This window comes from Phragmites australis, chromosome 15, assembly GCF_958298935.1.
Source record: "Phragmites australis chromosome 15, lpPhrAust1.1, whole genome shotgun sequence".
NCBI lineage: Eukaryota > Viridiplantae > Streptophyta > Magnoliopsida > Poales > Poaceae > Phragmites > Phragmites australis.
This window is the reverse complement of record NC_084935.1, coordinates 25,586,297-25,611,377: the sequence shown is the minus strand read 5'-3', so window position 1 is coordinate 25,611,377 and position 25,081 is coordinate 25,586,297. Positions and strand designations below refer to the sequence as shown.

Below are 25,081 nucleotides of genomic sequence, written 5' to 3'. Positions count from 1 at the left end.
GTACGGTAGTCCCCCAATGTTTCTTTGGTGGGCTCGATGGAGCTGAGGAAGACATTGCACTTGAGATATTTGAGAAATGAGCGATGCTTCTCCGTAAGGAGGTTTGGCTACTTATAGTTGGGGGAGGCAGGAGCATTGGATTCGCTCTTAAAGAAAGGAATTAGGGCATGGGCGTAGCTGGCGGAAGGAGCATCGGATTCCATCTTGAAGAATAGGACAGTTTTGTCGTTGCCCATGGTCAGAGATTCCACGTTTATTGGTACCCGTGTTGTCATTTACTGATTTGAAAAAGCTGGGTAGTGTTGTCACATCTTGTTTAAAGCCTGCGGCAGGAGGCATGTGTTGTCATGTCATGGTTAAAGTTTAGTGGTGTGGTCACTTGTTCATTGAACATGTCTGAATATGAAATGCATTTACGAAATGCTAAGTCGACCATACAAAGTGAACGTGTCTTAATACATATGAGCACATCACGAAGCGAATACGCATATGTTAGTTACAAAAAATGTAAAATGCAACTCATGCCTCCCTCGTTGCCGTCATCCGTGCACCCCATCGTGGTCCCGATGCCGCTGGTTAACCCTCATGTGACCCCTGGAGTAGGTGAGGGGGTCAGGTGGGCCGACGTGTCTGCTAGGCCTAGTAGGGACCACCGGTGTCGAGGGCTCGTCATGCGTGGGCTGGGTCCGAAGCGGTGCACTGGAAACCTGGGACCGCTGAAGGACATCGTAGTCAGGTGTGCCCCCGAAGAAGTCACGGACGATGTCGTATGCGGTGTCGGGGCCAGCCTCATCCTCATGACTAGGATAGGAGGACTGTGAAGGCTCGGCAAGCGTCCATGTGTACTGGCTGGAGGGACCTGTGAACAAATAATCACGTTAGATACGAACAATATGGTATTAAAAGTAGTAGTAAAAAATGTATAATTGTACCTGCGTGGTACGACGGTGCAGCAGAAGAAGGCCACGCTGACGTGCCGTAGTACGTTGCGGGGGGGGGGGGGTAGGGTGTGGGGCCACCGAAGACGAACCGGCCTCGTCACCGAAGTAATCTGAGCACAGTTGTAACTTATTTTGCTGAAAGTACTAGAAATTAGGAAGAAGGGTTCCCGGAGTACCTGACTGTGGACGTACAAGGCTCAATCTGCGAGGCTACGTCGACACTTGTGCAGACGGACCTAATGAATGTTTAATAACAATAAGTAAAGGATATTGATCAATAATTTTCAAAAGTATAATTCGTACCATGTTGCTCGGACCCTCCAAGACGTGATAGAAGGGGTCGTGTGGGTGCCGACACTGAAGAACGTCGGTGCACGTCTGACGGCCGAGACGACTCGGCGTGTGCACCACTCGTCCTGGGAGGCGGCCCTGCTACATCTGTGGTAGATCGGCAGGAGGTGAGTTTCAGGGCGCGCGTCGTCTTGTCGAAAACCCGTCTAATGAAGCTCGCAACATCCGACGCACTTAGGTGATGCCCTTGCCGGACGCGGTCCATGGCAGCAGCTGCATCCCTATTTACATCATAAATGATATCTGTCTGCGGATACGAACAATAGTGAACAATTAAAGTATACGGTTATGTTCATTCAATATGTAGTACGGACTTCAAAAAATGACTTACTGCTAAAGCGGCGTCCTCGTCCCAATGCACCGGGTATGTCTCCGTTGTCGATGCGACGTGGCCCCGGACATCATCAGGGGTGTAGGTGACACGAGTCCGCGTACGAGGTACGTACCACCGTAGGTACTCCCTAAAGTTTCCCTCGGTGTGGGGACGCGCCTCATCAACGACGTCCTGTAGCGCTTGGGCTCATGTTACCACATAAGGGGCCAAGCGGTCCGCCCAGAGGTGGCCAGCTGGCTGGCCTTTCCGCGTGTACCTACATTGAAACCACGGTAAATGTAAGGCAAACTGAAACGAAGGTTGCTCAAACTAAAATTTATCAAATGTACCTGTGGACGTGCAAGGGGACTGTACGGATGGGGACGAGCGGGAATGCCTGGTGACGGCCAAACTGCCGCATGATGCGTTGCGGTGAGTACTCTTCGACGTAGATGTCGAAGACAAGGGGCGCCTTGGTGAGCCAGTACTCCTCGTCACGGGTGCACAAGGGTGACAATCCCGACCCTGCACGTGTATGAACAGCCCGAACGTTGTATGGCTCTCATACCACATCGTTAGGACGTAGCCTGTCAAATTGGGTACGAAAATGCTCGTACGCGCTGCGAGGCTGCTCGTGGGCCCAGTGTGGCTGAGTGACAAAATCAAATATAGATATTTAGAGAGTAACATAGTACGAACGAAACTGTTAATGTAAATTACGTACCCGTCGACGACACCACAGCGAGGCCATTGTCGGCGCGTCCTCTTCCATCTCGCCGTACCATTCCTCTGGGTACGGGGAGCGATCCACCACCGGCCTACCTATGGAGAAATGCTCGTACGACCATAGCTGAAGAAGAAGTGGACACCTGGCAAAAGTGGCTAGCGCCTCCTTCTTCATGCATGCGTCGCAGAGCGCCCGATACGTCGCAGCAAGAACAGCTGATGCCCAGCTGAACTGCGGTACATCCTCTGCATGCGCGTCCGCTATCGACTGGGCGTACGGCACAAGGGTCCTCGTAACCAGGTGGCCTTGGCCACTAGTGAACATCACCCATCCAAACAACCAAAGGAGGTAGGCCTCCAAATGTCTCAAGACCGCGTATGCGTTGGCTTGTGGGTGGGTGTACGTCGGCTGCATATATGACTGGTGTCAGAAATAATCATTACGACATAATTTGTTAGAAATCGATAGGTTGCATGTTACCATACCTGGAACTGTAGGATCAACTTCTTCGTTGGCCCTCGTGCATCGGCTAAGAACTCAGGCACATACGGGGGTGCATCCGCCTTTCGCTCCACCGGCCCAAATCGCTGATGCATGTCGTTCATCCAGTCAGCCTGCATATCGATCACCCCAACCGCAGCTCCCAAGCAAGGAAGGCCTAAGAGGTAGGAGACGTCCTGCAGGGTCGGGGTCATCTCTCCGCACGGTAGGTGGAACGTATGTGTCTCCGGCCTCCAACGGTCGACCAGTGCTGCTATCAGCGACCGATCGAAGTAGAAATGACGGGCCGCAACCTCGGGGTCCTCCGTCGTTCAGGCCTCGACCAACCGGCAAAGCGGTAGGAGTCCGGCCGCTCCCAACCTATAAGTATTGCAGTACATCAATAATATGTAACAACAGCAGCGAAATGATATGTAACACCATCAGCTTTTCTAAGTACCTGTGGGTCCAGCGCTCGTCTACCGTCAGCAGCTCTCTAGGGCCTCGTGGGCGAAACACTCCTAGGTCCGTCTGGTGCTCGGCGGATAAGAAGCTGCGATGCTTCTTGTCCACGGTAGGGTCCAAAAGCTCTGGGGTCGAAGGCTGAGCCATCTCTGCATTTGAAAGACATGTACATTAGTACATTGAGAAATAAATACAAGAACAACAAACTTCGAATGCAAATTAACCGTACACGAAATTAACACATATTAATACAAAGTACAAAACTAGCTGACCTAGACAACATGTGCATCACCGCCTGCACTTTTGGGACAATATTTGTAAGTGTGACCTACTTCATTGCACTGACTGCATCGCTGCATCCTAGGGCCAGCCTCGGATTCATCCATATCGTTACGAATCTGCCGAGATTGTCTTCGGCCCGATGCGTTCTTCATCTTTCCCAAATCAGGCACATATATTCTTGAAGGCCCTGGGTTACTTGTAAAAGTGTCAACAATGCTGTTCACCCACTCTAGAAACCAATACCAGCTGTCCCCATTCTCACTCTCCACGAACGCAAACCCTAGTGGCAGCACTTGGTTGTTACCGTCGACCCTTATTGCAGACAATATCTGCCCTTTGTACTTCTCAGTTAGGAATATTCCATCTAGGCATATGATGGGTCGGCAATATCTAAATGCTTTGATAGTTGCACCGAATTCAAAGAAAGCACGCTGCAACACTCTTTTTCCGTTGTACTCCACATCAGTAGAGGGGTAATGCTTGATATCATAGTAGCTACCTGGATTTCTTGCACAAATTGTGGCTAATTGACGAGGTAGATTGTGATACGAATCTTCATATGTACCGAACCTAATCTCAATAGCCTTTTGTTTCGCCCTCCATACCTTCGCATAATTTATTGTGTACTGGAACCTTTGCTCAATAGCACGGATTATTGATCGTGGCTCATACCTTAGGTTGTCCACAATCTCTCCGTACATAACATTTGCATTGAAAGCAGAAGATAGGTTCCGATAGACGAACTCTATTTCCTCAATATGATAATTATGTTCCTTAACTATTGAGCATTGCCAGTAGTCTGCCCATTTCCCTCTAAATGCGTGCACCCGCCAAGGGCACTCAGGAACCAAGCACTTCACATCGTACTCTCTTTTACTTGATTTAACAACCTTGAATTGCCTACGAAGAGACAACGACCAGAATTTCACAGCATCAATAACTGCCTCTTTTGTAGGGTACATAGCACCCTGTGACACCTCATTCTCATGGTATGGCCACAGTGTCTGGTTAGCCTCGCTAACCACCAACTTCAAAAATTCTTGATCCCGCCACTCCGCAGGAACTGCAGCATTACCCTCCTCATCAGAAGAATCCCCATCGGCAAGGCCTTCTTCCAACTCTTCATCCTCCAAATCCATATCTTCAATGATGCTAGGGATGTGCTCCCCTTCATCAGCTACATCCATCGGCTCCAGGTCTAGAACATCACCAACCTCCTCTCTGGACCCTACATTAGCCGCCTCTGACTCATCTTCCACTGCCTCACTTGGTCCTGCTACTGCTTCTTCAGAGTTCACCTCATTTTGATCTTTCAGGTACGCCGCAGCTAATAAAACAAGCGGCATGCCACGTTCACAGCATATATCTACATACTACCTCCAAGTTGATGTGGCTTCGATGGGAACAAGCTCACCAAAGTATCCATGACTAGCACGGCTCAGAACACCTTTCAACTTTAGCTCATATTGCTGCGGATCCAGTTGGAAAAACCGCATGAGCCATTTACACACCCCCACAATAGTCCTCTCATTAGCCTTACTAAGCCCCTTCATAACATGGCGAAATCCAGAGAGATCTACACCGTTGGGACCGTACATAATTTCACCCTCACCATAATATATCTGAAAAATTAATTTATCTCCCATTCCTGAAAACACCCGCAAACATAACACATGTTAAGACAACAAACTATATTTCTGATTATCGGATAAAATAGTTTTTAAATGCTACCCTAGGTTCGCAAATTATCATCTACTGTTGACTCATACGTCTGCATGTACAAGTAATATACTATAAACTATATACTACAAACAACATACTAAAAATAATATACTACAAATAATATACTACAGGTAACAAATTGAAAATAATGTACTAAAAATAATATTCTATTTTCAACTATTATCGTGCAATTTTCTAACTAAATTTTACAATTTTCTAAACCCTAGATCTAACTATCTAAAATCTATGTCATATACTACTACTGCACTAATTAACAATAATAAAAAGGATAAAAAGATTGACCTGAAATTTTTTTCCAAATCCACAGCCCAAATGCAGCAGGGCTTCGCCGATCTCTCTTCCTCCCCTCTCCTCTCCTCTCTTCTCCTCTCTCTTCTCAACTTTTCTTTTTTTCCGACTTTTCTGGTTTTTTCTCCAATTTTCGGGGTTTTTATAGACTCAGGGCGCAGGGGGCCGGCGCGGGGCGGTGGGCGGGAGGAGCCCTTACCGCCCTCTCAGGGGGCGGTAAGGACCTCTACCCGCCCCCTTAGGGGGCGGTAAGCGGTGGGGCCGGGCAGTTAGGCCTACCGCCCTCTCAGGGGGCGGTTAGCACCCATACCCGTCCTCTGAGAGGGCTGCAGCCCTTTGAGAGGGCGGTGGGCGCCTACTTTTGCAAATCTTTTCGTCGAGAATCTATTTATTTAAATTTAAACTCGAAAAAATATATAAATAAAAAAAAACTCGAAATGTAGGAACGCATCCTCCTTTTGTTGGTCGTTTATGGAGCCAGGATCATAGAACATGTGCGTAAGCAGCGCTTGTTTGAATGGCAAGATCAAGGAGCTTCTACGGTCCTCCTAAAAATTCTACTATCGATACCTCCAACTCTACTATCGGTACATTCAGTAATTCATAACGACGAAGTGCTAAAAATAACACTTACTACCATGCTACCTCTCTCTCAGTACCGCTCCAACGTCTGTAAAAGCTCATCATCCATCTAAGAGAGTAGATCACGAGCCTCTGGTCACTCAATCATGTCCCAAATTCCCAACGCCACCACATCATCAACAAAGTACACAAGTTTATTAGCCAGGCCACATTACTAGCATCTACTATATGTACCACCACTAGAGAGAGAAAAGATAGCAGCAGGTTCATCTCCTAACTAGCTAGAGAGCTAGTTGGTGTTCTTCCCTGTTCAATCCTCAGCAACCATCTCCTACCACTGATCTTGGCAGCCATTGATCGATCCCATCTGCATCCTGCTCATGATCAGCAGGAGCCTGCTTGTACCTGTACCACTTGGCGCATGCTAGGAACACGAAGAAGTTGACCGCGCCAATGAATCCGATGAGGAGGTAGAAGCAGTCCAGCCTGCCCCTGTTGAGGTCCTCGGCGAGCCACCCGTCGACGCCCTGGGCGGGGTCACTCGTCGCGCGGTGGACGACGCTGACCAGGAGCCCGCTGAGGTAGCTGGACAGTGCCAGGCCGCTGAAGAGGAGCGAGCCGGCGACGCTGCGCATGTTCTCCGGGAACTCCTTGTAGTAGAACTCCATCTGGCTCACCTGGTTGAACGCCTCCGAGAGGCCCAGCGCTGCCAGCTGCGGCACCAGCCAGAACGCCGAGACCGGGGACACGCGGTTTTGCGACAGCGACCCGCCGTTCGCGGCGGCGTGCAGCACGGCGAGCTCGCGCCGGCGCTGCTCGGCTATTCCGGAGATGAGCATGGCCACCACGGAGAGGACCATGCCGACGCCCATGCGCTGGAGCGGCGTGATGCCCTCCTCGCGGCCGGTGAGCCTGCGCAGCCACGGCACGACGAGGCGGTCGTAGACCGGGATCCAGACGGTGAGCGCCAGCATGGGGAAGATGGTGAACGACGCCGGCGGTACCTCAAAGCCGCGGCCGCCGAGGCGGCGGTCGGACTGGGCCGCCTGGAGGACGACGTAGGTGTTGGTCTGCGCGAAGGCGATGTAGTAGACGATGCAGGTGCCCCACACCGGCAGGATACGGACGATGCACTTCGTCTCCTCCACCTCCTGAAGGGTGCACAGCCGCCACGGGTCCTTGGGGCGGCCGCCGGCGTCGTCGACCTCGCTCTTGGCCACCACAACGGCGGCCTTGTCCAGGAACCTGAACTGGTCAGTGTAGGGGAGCCTTGACACGAGCGAGCTCGCGTGGCGCGTCCTGAAGAGCGACGCTGCGGGTTCCTCGGACACGGGCGCGCGCCGCTTGCAGAACGCCGCTACGGCGACGCGGACGACGCTGGCGAAGGGGCTCCCCTCGGGGCGCACGCGGACGTAGAGCTCCGCGCCGGCGAAGAAGAGCGCGCAGGAGGCGAGCATGAGCGCGGCGGGGATGGCGAACCCGATCCACCAGCTCACGTTGCTCTGCACGTAGATGATCGCCGTCGACGAACCGCACACGGCGATGGTGAAGGTGAAGTAGTACCAGTTGAAGAAGCTGTTGATGCCGCGGCGGCCGGACTCCGTGCGCGGGTCGAACTGGTCGGCGCCGAACGGCAGGCTGCACGGCCGGATGCCGCCCGCGCCCATCACGATGAACAAGAACGACAGCACCAGCACCGCGAGCTGCCCCCTCGTCGCGCCCTCGCACTGCCCGTCCACGCCGGCGCACGGAGGCGGGTGCAGTGCCGGCACGCCAGCCGTCAACGTCAGGATGATCATGCCCTGCGCTCGAGAGAGTTGCCACATCAAGAAAGAAAGGAATTGCCCCCATAACAAAATCCAAATCAAATACGAAATGCCAATGGCTGAAGGCCTACGATTAGTGTGGCGACGCAGCCGATGCCGACGGTGGTGTATCGGCCGAGGTAGAGGTCAGAGGCGAAGGCGCCGAAGACGGTGGCGAGGTTGGTGGTGCCGCTGAACGCGTTGAGCGCCACGGCGGCGCGGACGTTGCTCATGTGGAAGACGGAGGTCAGGTACACCATCAGGTTCGCCGCCGTGCCGATGCTGCTGAGCTTCTCGAACGTCTCGTTGCCGATCACGAACGGCATCGTCTTCCAACCCCGGTAACGGACCTTCGGCTCGGAGGTCGCTGTAGAGTCCAAGTCGTCGTCATTGCCTCCCTCGTCAGAGCGGACCGTGCGAATGGTGTCGTCGCTGGGCGCCTCGAGGTCGCCGCAGGCGCCGGAGGTGGAGGCCGGCGTCATCCCGCGGTTCTTGCTGCGGCGAGACACGTGGCAGCAGACGGCTGTGTTTGAATCAGTCGAGGCGTCCCGAGGAGAGCGCGCGGAGGAAGCTGGGGAGGTGGTTGTGGCGGTTAGTTCTCATCGGCGGTGGAGTCGTCCGTCGCTGCAGGTGGGACCCAGAGTCAGCATCTGGTCACAGGTTGGGTGCTACAGACTGACAGGTGGGACCATCTAACATTGGAGAGAGAGTTGTGCTGGACGAGTGTTGCTGTCAACAGATTCAACAAGGTTTCTGTGATTCTGTTGAGAGATATTGCTGCAACATGCATACTTAGAGGAACTAGTCGTTAACTCGTGCACCGTAATCGCCAAATGACTGAATAAATGTACCCGATATGTTTTAAATGGGATTAACCCGTGCCCATATATTAATCTTAAAGGAAAATGTAAGAAAATGCGTCCGGTGAATGAAGTTAATGAAAAATGATGTGAGTTAGCAAGACCAGGATATACTAGTAACTACCTATGGTAGGATGTTCTTATTCTTTTTTTTCTTGTATCCTTTGCTGTGCTATATAAAAAAATTCAATCCAACATCAAATTCGATGTGAGCAAATGGGTTGTGCAAAAACAAAACCATCAAACTAAGCCCTTCAAATTGTCTATTTTCTTGGGCAAGCTGGAACCTCAGACTTGTTTTTAACATGAGTAAATAGGGTAACATACCATGCATATGTGTACGGATATGTCATACATGAGTTCACAGTGTTCACATGTGCTTTCCTATCTCGACCAAATTCTTACTCTTTTTCAATGAAATTCTTACTCCTGAGTGATAATGTGTGCCACCACAAGAGAGCTCCACTAGTCCAATGCGCTACAACTTAGGCAAGATCTGGTGAGCTTGTGGCGAAAGGTGAGCACGCTAGGAAAAGGGGATCAGAAGGGTGAATGAGATAAACGGAAAGAGGGTGAACAGAACAGGAAAGGGGGGAGGAACAGGACAAATTTGTATATTTTGTACTAACAAAAGGTGAGTTGATGGCAGCATTTTTGGAACATGTTTGTGACCAAAGAGTCAAAGAGCAACGACAAAATTCAAAATAACCAAATTTTCATCATGCATAGTGATAAATATCTCATCAAATGTATTCACCAACCTTGCCAACCACCACGGCTATTATGAGTGCCGCCATTGTTGGTGCAAGCTACAAACAAAATATTCCTTCGTCTCCGATCGCCGATTTCTCTTTTCCCCCATCTCCTTGTGCTCCTATTGCTAACTAGCAACCAACATGCTTTTCCCTGCAACTAGTGCCTCTTGGATCCATCATGCAACTTCTACCCATAGAACCTAACTCAATACTTGGGCTTGTTGCTAGCTGCCCTTGATATAGTATGTCACCTTTACCCAACACCGAAGTCACTACCATGACTGCGTGTTACCCTACCTCTTAGGAGTTAGGATCTAAGGTAGAGGAACCGATAAAAACCATAAGAGTTAGATGGGTGCTGATGACACATTACTGACCTATCAATGTGCTATTATGGATTGCAACATATTCCATCCGAATGGGATTATCCTTTTCTCTAAATGTTTACTAAATTGAAAAGTATGAAATACCTCTTGTTTTAATCATTCTAGCAAGGTACAATAAACAATTTTGGTTGAAGAATAGTTTCATACCTTGACTGAAATAGTCTAGCTCCTTCAGAAATAACCCAATATTCTACGAGTATTGGTAGATAAGAATCCCACTGCTCTTGTTGCATATAGGAATGGCAGGCCACAACTTGGACTCAGTGCTTTATATTGGTGAAATTGTGTGGGTGTTTTGGTGGAGAAAAAAATAATCAGTTCATATCCTATACATTGCATCGGTTGCAATAAATTAGTGCATTAAATATTTTTGCGGATTTGTCCCAAAGAGTTGGTGGTGACCATGATATCTTTTCTTTCTATCTCGATTAATGAGAACTTCAGTTTTCTTGGCAACTTTATGATGTCGACCTTAGCACATTTCGACATAAAGGCATTTATATATGTGAGAAAGGATTTCATACCAACACTAAGAGCGCTACTACTACGTGGTATCCCATCGGATACACAGTATCCCGTCGGATTCCATTTCAATGTGATATGAGGTATAAAGTTTCAAGGTCCAAATTTTAGACATGTTTCATCAAGTTCCAACAAAGTTTTGGATTAGGTTTTGTGAAGTTTCAAGTTTGAAACCAAGTTTCATGAGTTTTTTTTTCATCAGAAGTCCCAAATTTCTTGTTTTGCCCAATTTGGAAGGTTTTAAGCACCAATTTGAGAGGTGTTGGTGACTTTGATATTTTTTCCTTTCGCTCTCGATTAGTGAGTTCTCTTTGCATGGGAATAACAAAACTACAAAGCAAAAGTATTTATATACATGAGAAAGTATTTCATAATAGAGACTACTACATGGTATCCATTGGACTCAGCTCAAACGTTATAGGAAACATAAAGTTTCACAGTGTAGGTTTCCAAATATTTCAGCAAGTTTCAGTTTCAATTAAGCTTTGGTTTATATTCCAAGCTAATTTCAGAATGTTTGAAGTGTGAAACAAGTTTCATGAGTTCTGTTTCACATAAATTCCAAAGTTTCTTGTTTATCCATTTGACTGAGTTTAAGGTAAGGTGTTTCATCCATGTTTCAACTTGGTTCCAGAGAGGCTAATCAGCAAAATTTCCGGTAGCTTTCAGAGAATTTCGGGCAAGTTTCAAATAGGATCAAATACGCATAACAGACTATGTGATGGAACATCTCGACGATTGTGGTGGTACTGACGTTCCATTTCATAGGCTTTGTGGCTCACTTGATGGAACATTCCGAGGATTTTGGAATGTAATTTCACCTAGTTTAGGAGGCTGAGATGCAAATGTGGTTATTTTATTTTGCATTTTTAGAGTTTTACCTATAATATCCATATTCAAGGATATTCTTTGTGAAAGATCGTCACAATTAAATCATGAAATAAATATATGATCCATACGAAAAAAAAAATCCATCTAACATGGTTCTGACTCTGCAAGCTTCAGTTAGATTCCACTTGGACAAATGTGCAGGTGTTGTCTTGGAAAGAAGGAAAAAATCAAATGCGGACAATGACAACGCATCTTTGCAGTCGTCGTTTCAAAAGTTACAAAGGAAGGATAATATCCATTTATAGCACGTTAGAAAACCATGAGATTCCAAATGTTCTACCAAGCTCGAATGGTCATTGGTCCTTTGCGCTCAAAGGTTCAAGGTGCAAATTGCAGAGTTTGGATAACTTTTGTATCTAGCGAAAGGAAAAAGTCCATCTAACCCCCTAAAGTTTGATTGTGTGGTCATATAACACCCTAAGAAAAGAAAATGTCTATTCAACCCCCTCACCTCATAAAATTAGGTCAATTAACCCCATATGGCGGTTTTGAAGATGGTTTTGCCACCCTGGCAGCTAACGTGGATGCCATGTGATGATGATTATATAAAAATATTTTAAATAGTGAGAAGTATATTTTTTCGTTATCTTTTTCTTCTCCTTTCTATTTTCCCCCTTAGTTATTAACATAAAACAACTCCCACTATGTAAAAAGAAATAAAAATGGCAGCCACTACGTGGCAGTACCTGTTATAAAAAGGAAGTGTAGAAAATGGATAGGAGAAGAAAAATGGTATGTCAAAAACAAAACAAATTTCCCACTATTAAATTTTTTTATCACCGTGTGACAGCCATGTCAGCTACCACAGTGGAAAAAACACCTTCAAAACCACCATAGGGGGTGTATTTTATCGGTTTTCCAACGTTTGGGTGTTAGATATACCTTTTGTTTTCTCAAAGGGTTATGTAGTCGCACCATCAAACTTCAGGAGCACGTGGTCTTTTTCCATTTAGAAAATTGGCATCATGAAAGATCCTAAAGAACGAAAGATTTATCATATAGGGCATGTTTGGAAGGCCAGTTTTAGATCCAAAACCAGTATAAATTGTAGGCCTGAATATTTTTTTGGCTTAGATCAGAAGAAGGTGTTTAGATAGGGATATACGTAGAGCACCAATAAATATCAATAGATCCACCCTGTCCACGGATAGCTCTACACCCATTCCTATGTTTGGATGGGCTGTAAGTCTGTCTACTAATGTCACCCTCCCCTTTGGGCCAATCCAACCGGAAAAAGAAAATTGCACATCCAGCTCACACTAAAAATAAGACGAATGTCGAGCGCCTCCTCCTCTGCTTCATTGACTTCACCTTCTCCACCCACCCCCCCTCACCCCGACTCTCTCTCTCTCACGGCTTCGATGCACGCCTACAGGCACGATCCACGCTGCCACTGGCCTGGATCCACCGTCCACGTCGAGCGCGCACGGATGGCGGCAAGCCCGCGGGGAGCTCGATTTAGGCGGCGGGGAATTCGATCCCGCTGTTTCCTCACCGGCTCCGTCGAGTCCGAGGTCACCATCCCATCAAAGGGTCCTTGAGCTTGATTCCAGCCGTGCAAGGTTGACCTTTCTCGTGCGGAGGCAGATGTCTCGCTGTCGGAATTGTGACTGAGCTCGCGGGTGAACTAGAAGAGGCGAGCGGCGCAGACGATGGCCATAGATTTTTTTTATTGAAATAATATTATTTTATTAAAAATTTGCGAAAAAAATATTCAAAATAGGAAATTTGCATAAATATGAGTCCGTCAGCATTTCAATTGCCAACTAACCACCTATCAATAATCGGAGTGCCGATATGCCATTTTGCGCACACATAGAGTCTCGTCGGTACTTCGATTGTCAACATGTCTTGGGTTCCATAAATGATATTAAAAAAATTCATAATTTTTTTATATGATCTCAGATGAAGATGATCTTTATATGAAAATTGTATATATCAATGACATCTAAAATTTTCCAGTTGAACATTTTTTTATTTGAATCCGTTTATATACCCAAAAAATGTCAAAAAAAATCTAGATCTAGTTTTTTTCAGATCTGAAATTTATACTCACTTTTTGAGCATTTAAACGGATTAAAATGAAGAATTGTTCAACTATAATGTTATATAAAGAACATCTCCATTCAAGATCATATGAGTGAGATCATATAAAAAAAATTATAATTTTTTCTTTAAATATAGTCCAAAGGATATTACATGTCGGCTATCCGGTTACCGATAAGTAAGTAGTTGGTACTCCGATTGCCAATATGCAACTAGTCAACAATTGAAGTGGTGACTAATACCTATTTATATGACTTTCCTGTTTTAAATATTATTTTTGTAATTTTTTAATAAAATAATATTATTTAAAAAAGATTCATGGGCATGCGGATGCGTCGAGGAGGCGTCCTCAGAAATTACAGCATTTACCCAAACAAAATTTTACAAGAGAAAGAAATTCCGGTTGTATTCTTGTGCACAAAATACTACAACCGGAAGCTCATTACAGGTGTAAAAAATCACAAAGCTTCCAAACAGGGCCTAAGCGTTGTTTGGATGAGTTCATTAGAATGTATTGTAATTGGTTCAAATTTGAGCTAAAACCAAAATCTGTCAATGAAATACCGATCCAAACAGGCGCTTAAGCTTAAGGTTTAAAATCCTTTTTTAGGGTTGTCATCTTTGAGAATTCCATCTCCACTTAAGCTACATTTCGTCAACAATGAAGATTTTGTGGGATCATTTTGGGGAAAATAAGATTTTGTCGGACGAAATCAAGCCAGATATAAGACTATGGCATCCCACATCCGAAGAACATAGTTTGAGGTAATCAGGACAGAAGAACCAAGAATATACATGGATTTACATATAGCGGGGGGAACCAATTTAACTGGATGATAATGTTATATCAGGAAGATAGATATATTAGCTATTATAAATATAATAGCCATCATAAATCACGAATGAGCTTGCTCGTTGCCTTAATTCATGAGTTTTGGTTCCAATCAAATGATGTATTCTCGCCTTGGGAGCTTCCTCTTGTAGTGCGAACTATGCGTTGCATTCGATTCTATTTCTTAGGGGTTTTTGGCACTATATATACGGGGCAGTACTCCTCATTATAAACACAGATGAATAAAGAAGAGCCGGCTTTTCCCCTCCGCTTATGTCTCCTTTTGCAATTTTCTTGAGGGATCGTTAGACTACACCCGGTAGCAGCGGTTTCTCAACACGTTATCAGCACGAAGCTCTGCCGGAGATCAAGCTAGCGGAACGAATTTGCCTACGACCGATCTGCACTGCATCGACATCGTCGTCAAACGGGCAGGTCTTTGGCCTAGCCTATATGCCCTACGCGGCACGAATCGTTCGCAAGAATTGAAAGGTACAATCTGATCTGTACGTATAATCGCTGCTACTGTTTTTCTTTGCGTCAAATTGATCGGTAACGCATGAACAGTAGTGAGTACTAGCAATACCGTATGATCGTCGTTCTGTAGATTGATCTAGCGTAATGAACAGTAGCCCGTAGCATGATAAACAGTAGCTAGCGAATTCGATCTACACAGTAGGGCATCATGGCGAGAATCAAGCATCATCGGTGTGAACACGACTGGTGGGGCCCGTAACCGCCACCTCGCCATCGGCTGGAATCCGGCAGCCGTTCCCCTACAAAGTATGCGGTGGCTCGAAGGCCACCGCCGCAGATCTAGAAGAAACAAAAAGAAGAAGAAGAAGAAGCTGCTGGTCGCACGCTCGTCCTGGTCACCGTCATGCACATGCTGCCCGAAGCGGTGCCGCCCTCAGCACGCGCCGCTGTGCGCTGCCATGCGCCGCCCTGAGCACGCGACGCGCCGTCCGCCGCTCCCGCACGAGCGCCGCCACACGCCGTCGCCCGCTCCGCCGCTAGCCGTACGGGCCGCCCGAACACGCCACCTCCGGCTCCGCCGGTCCCGCACGAGCGCCGTCATGCACTGTCGCCCTCTCCGCCGCTCACCATATGGGCCGCCCGAACGCGCCCCCTCCGGCTCCGCCGCTCCCGCACGAGCGCCGCCCGGACAGCGCCGCCGCCGGCGGCTGAGCCGCTCCCGTACGCACGTCGCGCCGGCCGCCGCGCACCGCCTCCTCCCACGCGCCTGCTCCCGCCCGGCCGGAAGCCGCCGACGCCTCACATCCGGCGCCGCCCGACGAGCTGCCGCCCAGTCGGCATGCCGGCCGACCCGCACGACGCCGGAAGAAATTGCGGCTAGGGTTTGAAACCCTAGCCGCACCTCTATTTAGAGGATGCGCGTGGGCCGGATGGGCCGGGCCGGCCCATGGGTGAAAAAAATACCCGGGGAAATAAAGAAAAAAAGAAAACAAAACTTGCATTCAGCCCTCCCGAATTTTCCAACATTTAAGCGCAGTCCCTGAATTTTGCGTTTAGGCCCTTGGTTGTTCTAAAAATTATCCAAAGGCTCTGATTTTGCATATTAGATCCCGTGGTTTCTAAAAATTACACAAATTTTTGGAATTTTGCGTATAAACCCTCGGGCTTATGGAGAATCTTGAAAATACTTTTCCTACATGAAAGTATCTCTAGAATTTAAATTTTGCATATGTTTTAGCCATTATGCAATATTTATTTCTATGTTATTTTGCTGTTTAAATTGCCTGTTATGCGTTTAAATTCAGTAAAATTCACATAATAGCATAGAAAATATCGAAAAATTGCAGCAATCCAATTTAGCAACATGAAGCAACTTTACTGGTAGTAATACTTGCATCATTTAAATATGTAGATGGCTGGCATCACGAACAAGGAGTTCGCTGAGCTGAGTGCTGACGGCCGCAACTATCTCACTTGGGCATCGGATGTTTGGATTGTACTGGGAGCAAAAAGGCTCCACGCTGCAATTGGCTAGGAACAAGTAGTACAATTGTTCCCACGGAGGATGAGAATGATCAGGCACTTCATTTTCTCCGTCATCATCTCTCTCCCACTTTGAAGGATGAGTACATGGCAATGACCAGCGCTAAGGCACTATGGGACGCACTGCAGGAGCGTTTTGAGCATCTTAAGTACACCATCAAGCTTCTCGCAGAGCAAGAATGGGTCTGGCTCCGTTTCTGTGACTATAAGCATGCCAGAGAGTACAACTCCGCGCTGCACCGCATTTGCACACTACTGTGTCTCTGTGGGAAAGAGATCACAGAAGAGGAGAAAATTGAGAAGACTCTCTCCACTTTCCACCCAAATGCGGCAGAATCCGCACGCAATCATCGTCAATCAAATTACAAGAAGTATTCTGAATTAATTGATGTGTTGCAACTCCATGAAGTTCATGACGAAGTCATAAACAAGAACTTTTATCCTAGCCGCAAGGGAAGAGCAGTGGTCTAGAAGTCAATCACATCTCTTTCAAAGCGCGCAAGAACCGCAATATGAAGCAGGTGAAGGGAGGAAAGAAAGTGGTGGCAGGCAAAGTCAAGCCTGATGATGATAATGGTAAGACAAAGAAAAAGGTCAAACCATATGGTGAGCAGAACCAAACATGCTATAAGTGTGGTGTTTGGGGCCATTGGTCCCGAATCTGTAAAGCACCAAAGCATGTTGTGGAAGTATTCCGGAAGAAGAAGAAAGAGCAGCCAGAAGCAAACCTCACCATTGCAGTGGGGATGGAAGAGGACAAAGCAGTTGAAGTTGAAAGGGATGCATCTCACATGGAAGTTGATGACGCTCCCACAATGACTGTAAAAGACCTCCGGATGGAGGATGCGGAGATCTCTACTTTGCCCTCCTCCATTGACATAGAAGATGCCATAAATAATGAAGCGGAAAAGAAAGCCATTGAAGCAGAAGTGGTCGGATTTTTCGCAGACTCTTTCTAGAATTAGAGTAATTAGCCATTCAATTAGTTGCTGAATTTAGAGGATTGAATAAATGTAAGCTCTAGAAGAGAAATCTTAGCTGCAAATAATATTATTTTTTTTGATAGTTAATGAAACATTTAGTCTTGTTGCTACTTCCTCACATGTGAATGATTGAATGTTTTATTTATAGAATATGTGTGGCACCCGCATGAAGGAAGTGTGTATTATGGATAGTGGAACCACAAACACCATCTTAAGAGAAAATATGTATTTTCAATCTATTAGAAATAACTCTGGAAAGGTGATGACTGTCACTGGAAGTGATAAATGCATAGTAGGTTCTGGAAGAGCCACAGTCATACTACCTATAGGAACTACTTTCCACATTGAAGAAGCATTGTTATACCCTGAATCTACAAGAAATCTCTTAAGTTTTAAAGACATTCGCGCTAACGGTTTCCATATAGAAACTGGTGAAGAAGATAGTAGGGAGTACCTACACATCACTAAGCGTGATAGCGAAGTGAGAATACTAGAAAAACTTCCCTCCATGAGCAGTGCCTTGTACTACACTCGTATTAGGGCACTTGAAGTGTTCACTACCTTGAAAACTGTGTGTCGAAGTGCAGAATTATTCTCCCTGTGGCATGATAGGTTAGGTCACCCTGGTCTTAGAATTATGAGAAACATAATTACTAACTCACAAGGTCATGGCATAAATGTGAAGAATTTTCCGAATCATGAAAATTTTGTATGTCCTACATGCACTACTGGAAAATTAATAATAAGACCGTCTACCTTGAAGGTACAAGATAAAATCCCTGCATTCCTGGACCGAATCCAGGGGGATATTTGTGGTCCTATTCAGCCGCTTTCTGGCCTGTTTCAGTACTTTATGGTATTAATAGACGCATCCTCGAAGTGGTCGCATGTATGTCTATTATCTACCCGCAACCACACCTTTGCAAAGTTGATCTCGCAGATCATACAAATCAGGAATAATTTTTCGGATCATCGCGTGAAATCCATCAGAATGGACAACGCTGGTGAATTTACTTCTAAAGCGTTCGATGATTATTGCACTGGTATGGGAATTAAAGTTGAACATTCTGTACCGCATGTGCACACTCAGAATGGACTAGCCGAAGCGCTGATAAAGAGAATAAAGTTCATTGCTAGACCTTTGTTGCAACACTGTAATTTGCCTGCTACATGTTGGGGACACGCAGTCTTACATGCGGCAGCTCTAACTAACTATAGACCATCCTCCTACAACATCCAGTCACCTATGCAATTAATGCAAGGGGTAATTCCGAAGATTTCTCATTTATACAAATTTGGATATATGGTTTATGTGCCAATACCGCCGCCACAGCAAACTACTATGGGACCTTTGCGGAAAGTTGGAATATATGTCGGTTATGAGACTGCATCCATAATCCGATATTTAGAACCAACAACTGGAAATTTGCATATGGCCCGCTTCGCTGACTGCATTTTTGATGAGAATAATTTTTCGTCATTAGGGGGAGGAAATATACCCTTGGATGAAAAATATAGGGAAATTATATGGCAGGCTGAAGGAATTGCGGCACATGATCCTCACACTAGTGAAGCAAATGGTGAAGTACAGAAAATTATCGATTTGCAGAAATTAGCAAACAATCTACCTGATCATTTTTGTGATTTGAAGAGCATGACTAAGTCACATGTGCCTGCACGCAATGCACCAGAGAGGGTGGAAATATCAAAAGAAGGTACCCCTCATCTTGTCCTAGGAGCTCCGAAAAATAATAAAAGGACAAGAAATTCGGTTTCTCAAGTCCCAAATAGCTGGAGACGTCCGACGAAGGTGAGAAATGAGAGCTTACCACAGCCGATCGCAAAAGTGCCCCAAAGGAAAAATAAGGGGAGCCAGTTGAGACCTGGCGATGGTATGGAATCTCAGGAAGTAGGTATACCAGATTTGAATCTTCCCACGCAGGAAGAAACCAGCAAAAATGTGCGCGCTGAAATCGACGCTGGTAAACTAAAGGACCTTGCTCCAATAGTAAGAAATTATGAAGAACAAGATGAAGAAGCATCTGAAAGTGCAGCCCATGATGAAATAGCAATAAACTATGTGAATTCAGAGGAATCCTGGAATAGAGCAACCACAATAGTCGACACATACTTCGCAAATAAAATTACCACAGTCATAGATCATGACCCTGAGCCTGCATCGCTCGCTGAATGTAGAATGAGGTCAGATTGGGAAGACTGACAGAAGGCAATAATAGCTGAACTGTTATCTCTGAATAAAAGAGAGGTTTTCGGGCCAGTATGCTGCACACCTCCCCACATTAAACCAGTCAGATATAAGTGGGTTTTTGTTCGTAAGAGGAATGAAAGGAATGAAATTGTGAGGTACAAAGCACGACTAGTGGCACAAGGTTTTACTCAACGACCAGGCGTTGATTATGAAGAAACTTATTCTCCGATGATGGGTGGCATTACCTTTAGATATTTAATTTCAATGGCAGTCAACCTGGAGTTGAAAATGAAATTGATGGATGTTGTGACCGCATATCTTTATAGGAGCCTAGATTCGGTCATTTATATGAAGGTACTTGAAGGAATATCATTGCCGAATCAGGATAGAGGAAATAGACACCTTTATAGCGTACAATTAAAGAAGTCGTTGTATGGGTTGAAACAGTCAGGTAGAATATGGTACAATCGTTTGAGTGAATTTCTTGGAAAACGAGGCTACACAAATAGCACGGATTGTCCCTGTGTATTCATAAGAAGGTCCCAGGATGGATTTTGCATAATATCAGTATATGTAGATGATCTGAATATCATTGGTACAAAAGAAGATATAGAAGAAGCAAGTTCCTACTTAAAATCTGAATTTGAAATGAAAGATTTGGGTAGAACCAAATTTTGCTTGGGCCTGCAGCTAGAGCATGTGGCAGATGGAATCTTTGTACATCAGTCAAACTACACTCAGAAGGTGTTAGAGCGGTTTGGTTTTGAAAAATCATTTCCTGCTAAAACCCCCATAGTCGGAAGGTCATTACAAGCAGATCAAGATCCCTATAGACCTAGAGAAGAGGGGGAGGAAGTATTGGGACCGGAATTCCCATACTTAAGTGCAATAGGTGCGCTGATGTATCTGGCTAGTTGCACTAAGCCACACATAGCGTTTGCAGTAAACCTACTTACACGATACAGTGCAGAGCCCACTAAAAGGCACTGGAAGGGCTTGAAGGATATTTTGCGCTACTTGCAAGGTAGTAATGATCTAGGCCTGTTCTACAGAAAGAATCAGGATTTAAGTCTGATTGGATACGCAGATGCTGGGTACCTGTCAGACCCACATATAGCGAAATCACAGACTGGCTATGTTTTCTTATGTGGTGGAACTGCAATATCCTGGAAATCGTCGAAGCAAAGTCTTGTATCTACTTCGACGAACCACTCAGAAATAATAGCTTTATATGAAACCGCACGGGAATACGCATGGCTTAGAAGAGTGATCAATTATATCCAGCAGTCATGTGGTTTGAATACTACTAACACCCCTACCATTATCTATGAAGATAATGCTGCATGTGTTGCACAAGTGCAGTCGGGATATGTGAAAAGCAACTTAACGAAACATATCAACCCCACGTTCTTTTATGCTTATGAATTGCGTAAAATGAATGAAATAAAGGTAATGCATACCAAGTCATGTGAAAATCTTGCAGATTTATTCACTAAATCTCTCCCTGCATCTAGTTTTGGAAGATGTGTTCGTGGCATTGGGATGATGAGATTTAGAGAGTTGCATATTTCAGGGGGAGAATTTTCACATAATACCGATATTAAGAATTAAATTTTAGTCAAGAAGATTAAGTGCCCAAAGTTAATCATGAAGATTATATGAAGTATTTGGGTGGATTGTACTCTTTTTCTCTTAGATGAGTTTTCTTGAAGTTTTTCATGTTAAGGTTTTTAACGAGGCAATTCGTGTAACCATGTCGTGAGCTATGTACTCTTTCTCTCAATTTTTCCCATTGGGTTTTTGGGGAGTTTTGATGAGACGTATGCATTTTGCGAGAAGTGCCCAAGGAGGAGTGTTAGGAAACCTAGAGTTTTACAACCGAATGTGGGACTGTCTCGATCTCTTTAAAGGTTTGATTCTATCTCTTAGGGGTTTTTGACACTATATATACGGGGTAGTACCCCTCATTGTAAATACAGATGAATAAAGAAGAGCCAGTTTTTTTTCCTACGCTTATGTCTCATTTTGCAATTTTTTTAAGAGATCGTTGAACTACATCTGATAGCAGTGGTTTCTCAACACCTACAACATATGACATCCATCTCAATCGTTCCATGGTGAGTGTTTATATGGGTTGCAATTGCATTGTCAGTCGATCGCTTGTTTGTGCTAGTGGATCAGTGTTCTTGTTGGGCTGTTGCACTACCATCTGACCCAATATGGTCTAAACGACTGCATTTTGGCGCTTTGTCACATTGCCACAGTGTTGTGTGCCCAAGGATCATAGACGCGTTGCAGGGGACTGATAAACTGTATTTTTACCTTTTTAGCACCAATCTTGGAAGTTTACAAGTGCATTAAGAATGTTAATCATCAAGACATACATCATCACAACTGGAACAATTCTTTATACAGTCTACACAAGGAAAAACACGGAAAAACGAAGGGAATTTTCCAAAGGCCGCCGCGATCCTGGCGGACCAACTCCGGCCGGCCATGCGTGCCCGTCTTCTGCTACGCTCGCTCTCACGTTCTTGGCTCGGCTTGCTCTCCGCATGCATGGCGGTCGCGCGCTTCCCATCTCTGCTCAGAGCGTACGTTCTTGCACCGGCCAGCCCCGCCGCCATGTCCTTTCGGCCCTGAAGACGACCTCTCACGTTGCACGGACCACCGCGCGCTCGTGCGCCACGCCACGCCGGTCGTCCTCGGCCTTCTCCCACGCGGCGGCTGGCACGAGCTCGCCCACCCACACGCCCGGGCAGTGGTAGGCCTGGCGGCAGAGGGTGTGCGCCACCTGGTTGCCCTCCCGGTACACGTGCCGGACGTCGCGCCCGGAGAAGCAGCGGAGGAGGCCGAGGATCTCCTCCTGCATAGCCACCGGGATCCGTGTCTGCATCGCCTCGCCGCGCAGCAACTGCACCAACACGAGGTCGTCGCCCTCCGCCACCACCCTCTCCAAGAAGAGCCCCCGCGCGAGCCGCAGCCCGCGGATCAGCGCCCGCGCCTCGATGATTCCGACTGTGGAGTGCTCAGTCTGCTCGGCGAACGAAAGCACGACGCGGCCGGCGCTGTCGCGGATGGCGCCGCCGATGCTTGCCCGCCCGGAGCCGTCGTGGTACACGGATCCATCGAAGTTGAGCTTGAACCACCCGCGAGGCGGCGGCGTCCACCGCACCAGCACGGTGCGAGCAGGAGGCGACGGTTGGAACGGCCGCGCGGATGGAGACAGCTGCAGCCGGCGGCAGGGGCTCGGGAAGAACGGCGGCGCGGCGGGGAAGAGAGAGGAAGGGCAAGCCATCCTCTCGATCTGTGGCTACGCTCAGTGGTTTTGCCATCCGCCACCTGTGCGAGTGGCTTTTTATCTCGGAACGAGGTCGAGCTCGGAGTCCGATTGCGCGTCGGTGTGGCGTCTCCGAATCGGCTGTCGGATTGGTGTCCGTGGCATAGTTTCCTTGTTTTGCAAAAGCCAATTGCTCAATCGGACAAACGTTTCCAAAAATAAAAATGCTTGTTCAATTAATGTTGGTGAAAGAGAGCCAGCCAGGTTCATCGTTGATCAAAATATCACCGTGTTACGTAGCGCACACGCTGCCATCACACACCGACGCGCGCGACCGCCCCTGCCTCGACGTGCGGCCGGCACCCACCACGGGCACCACCGTCCGCCACCAGGCCGCCGCTCTGGCCGTGGCCGTCCGCCGTTGCCGTGGAAGAGAACACAAGCGGCGCGCGTTCTCGGTGCTCGTTAGTAAAACCGCACGTCTTTGTGTTTCTGCACGCCGCTTAATTTAGTCACAGAAATGCATCAGTTCAAGTGTATCAGCGGGACAGAGATGTGCTGGTACACACCACGCTTGTTGCTCTCGCACAAGCGTGGAGCTCATCAGCCTAGCTATTTGCGTCGCAGGTTGCAAAAAGATCGTAAAGTTGTATCTCTAAAACTAATCTTGAAATTCTACAAAGTACATTAGTAATGTTAATCCTCGGTACAAATTTCATCACAAACACGAACAAAGCTGTCTTGTATACAAGGAAAAATAAACAAAGATTTCCAAAGCAGCATCGATCTTGGCGCACCAACTCCAGCCGGCCATGCACGCCCGCCTTCTTCCACCCTTGCTCGCACGTTCTTGGCTCGGCTGGCCCTCCGCGTGCGAGGCGCTCGATCGCATGCCTCCCTCTCCGCTCAGAGCGTACGTTCTTGCACCGGCCAGCCCCGCCGCCATGTCCTTCCGGCTTCGTTCCGCTTGTACGTTGCACAGCCTGCACGTCTTGTCTCCAACAAGCCCTGAAGACGATCTCTCACGCTGCACGGACCACTGCGCGCTCGTGCGCCACGCCACGCCGGTCGTCCTCGGCCTTCTCCCACACGGCGGCCGGCACGAGCCCGCCTGCCCACACGCCCGGGGAATGGTACGCCTGGCGGCAGAGGGTGTGCGCCACCTGATTGCCCTCCCGATACACGTGCCGGACGTCGCGCCCGGAGAAAGAGCGGAGGAGGCCGAGGATCTCCTCCTGCATCGCCACCGGGATCCGGGTCTGCGTCTCCTCGCCGCGCAGCAGCCGCACCAGCACGAGGTCGTCGCCCTCCGCCACCACCCTGTCCAGGCAGAGCCCTCGCGCGAGCCGCAGCCCGCGGATCATCGCCCGCGCCTCAACTATGCCGACCGTCGAGTGACCCGTGCGCTCAGCGAACGAGAGCACGACGCGGCCGGTGCTGTCGCGGATGGCGCCACCGATGCTTGCCCGCCCGGAGCCGTCGTGGTAGACCGATCCATCAAAGTTGAGCTTGAACCAGCCGCGAGGCGGCGGTGTCCACCGCACCAGGACGACGCGAGCAGGCGACGGCTTGAACGGCCGTGCCGACGGAGACAATCGCTGCACGCGGTGGCACGGGCTCGGGAAGAACGGCGCCGAGGCGGGGACGAGGGACGCTGGGCACGCCATACTTCCTACTCTCTTTTTTTTGGCTAGATTTGGTTTCACTTTCTGGAGCGAGTGATCTCTCTGGCTAGTGATACGGGGCTTTTATCGACGGGCAATAGGGGAGTTCGAGTCGGAATCCGGTAGGCTTTCCGATCGGCAAGTCGGACCGCGCTCCGCGGCAACGCTGGAACCGATCTGGCATCCCTCGTGAGGGCCACCAGGGCTCCTAATGGGTAGGAGGAAATGAGGCCTACTAGCTAAAGCCGGGAGAGCGAAGCCCAGCACGGCCCGCGAGCAGTACAAGCAAACCGAGCCTGCATCTCGATTTTTTTATATTCTTAAAATAAAAAATTACAAATATATATGTCTATTTTAAATTTTTGCAAATCTAGACTCCTCTCGCTCGTTAAAAGGGCAATACGTTAACGTGGACAAGCCTTGCTATACCCCTTGCAACAGACGACATGTTCCTATTTTTTAAAATGAAATTAGGACCCATAAACTCCAATAGATCTTCACCATAGATCTATTTTGACAGAGCTTCGCCGCTTTCCCTTCTCTTCTATCACTTGACATAAGGATTTTTTCTTATAGTATCGATGGCATAAATATCATCCTTATTTCACATTAGAGCTCCACCAAGAATATGCGTTGGTCGGCACTCGATCACGGCTA

General features: G+C 47.5%; 3 protein-coding genes and 1 long non-coding RNA gene across 4 annotated transcripts; all 4 read right to left on the bottom strand.

Moving 5' to 3' along the window:
- Positions 1-1,176: 1,176 nt before the first annotated feature.
- LOC133893487 (uncharacterized) lies at positions 1,177-2,047 on the bottom strand. The gene is made up of 3 exons (XR_009904519.1): positions 1,956-2,047; positions 1,624-1,882; positions 1,177-1,539 (listed from the first exon to the last, which is right to left on the bottom strand). It is a non-coding gene; the product is annotated as an uncharacterized LOC133893487 (long non-coding RNA).
- Positions 2,048-6,489: 4,442 nt separating this feature from the next.
- LOC133892241 (protein NRT1/ PTR FAMILY 2.11-like) lies at positions 6,490-8,330 on the bottom strand. The gene is made up of 2 exons (XM_062332934.1): positions 8,070-8,330; positions 6,490-7,974 (listed from the first exon to the last, which is right to left on the bottom strand). The coding sequence occupies exons 1-2, from the start codon at positions 8,301-8,303 to the stop codon at positions 6,490-6,492; spliced, it is 1,719 nt and encodes a 572-aa protein (XP_062188918.1). The 5' UTR covers positions 8,304-8,330.
- Positions 8,331-22,133: 13,803 nt separating this feature from the next.
- On the bottom strand, positions 22,134-22,786 carry LOC133892240 (uncharacterized). Its single transcript, XM_062332933.1, has one exon. It carries the CDS (start codon positions 22,776-22,778, stop codon positions 22,134-22,136), a length of 645 nt encoding a protein of 214 aa, XP_062188917.1. The 5' UTR covers positions 22,779-22,786.
- Positions 22,787-23,074: 288 nt separating this feature from the next.
- Positions 23,075-24,427, bottom strand: LOC133892238 (uncharacterized). The gene is made up of 2 exons (XM_062332932.1): positions 23,787-24,427; positions 23,075-23,252 (listed from the first exon to the last, which is right to left on the bottom strand). The coding sequence occupies exons 1-2, from the start codon at positions 24,425-24,427 to the stop codon at positions 23,075-23,077; spliced, it is 819 nt and encodes a 272-aa protein (XP_062188916.1).
- Positions 24,428-25,081: the final 654 nt, after the last annotated feature.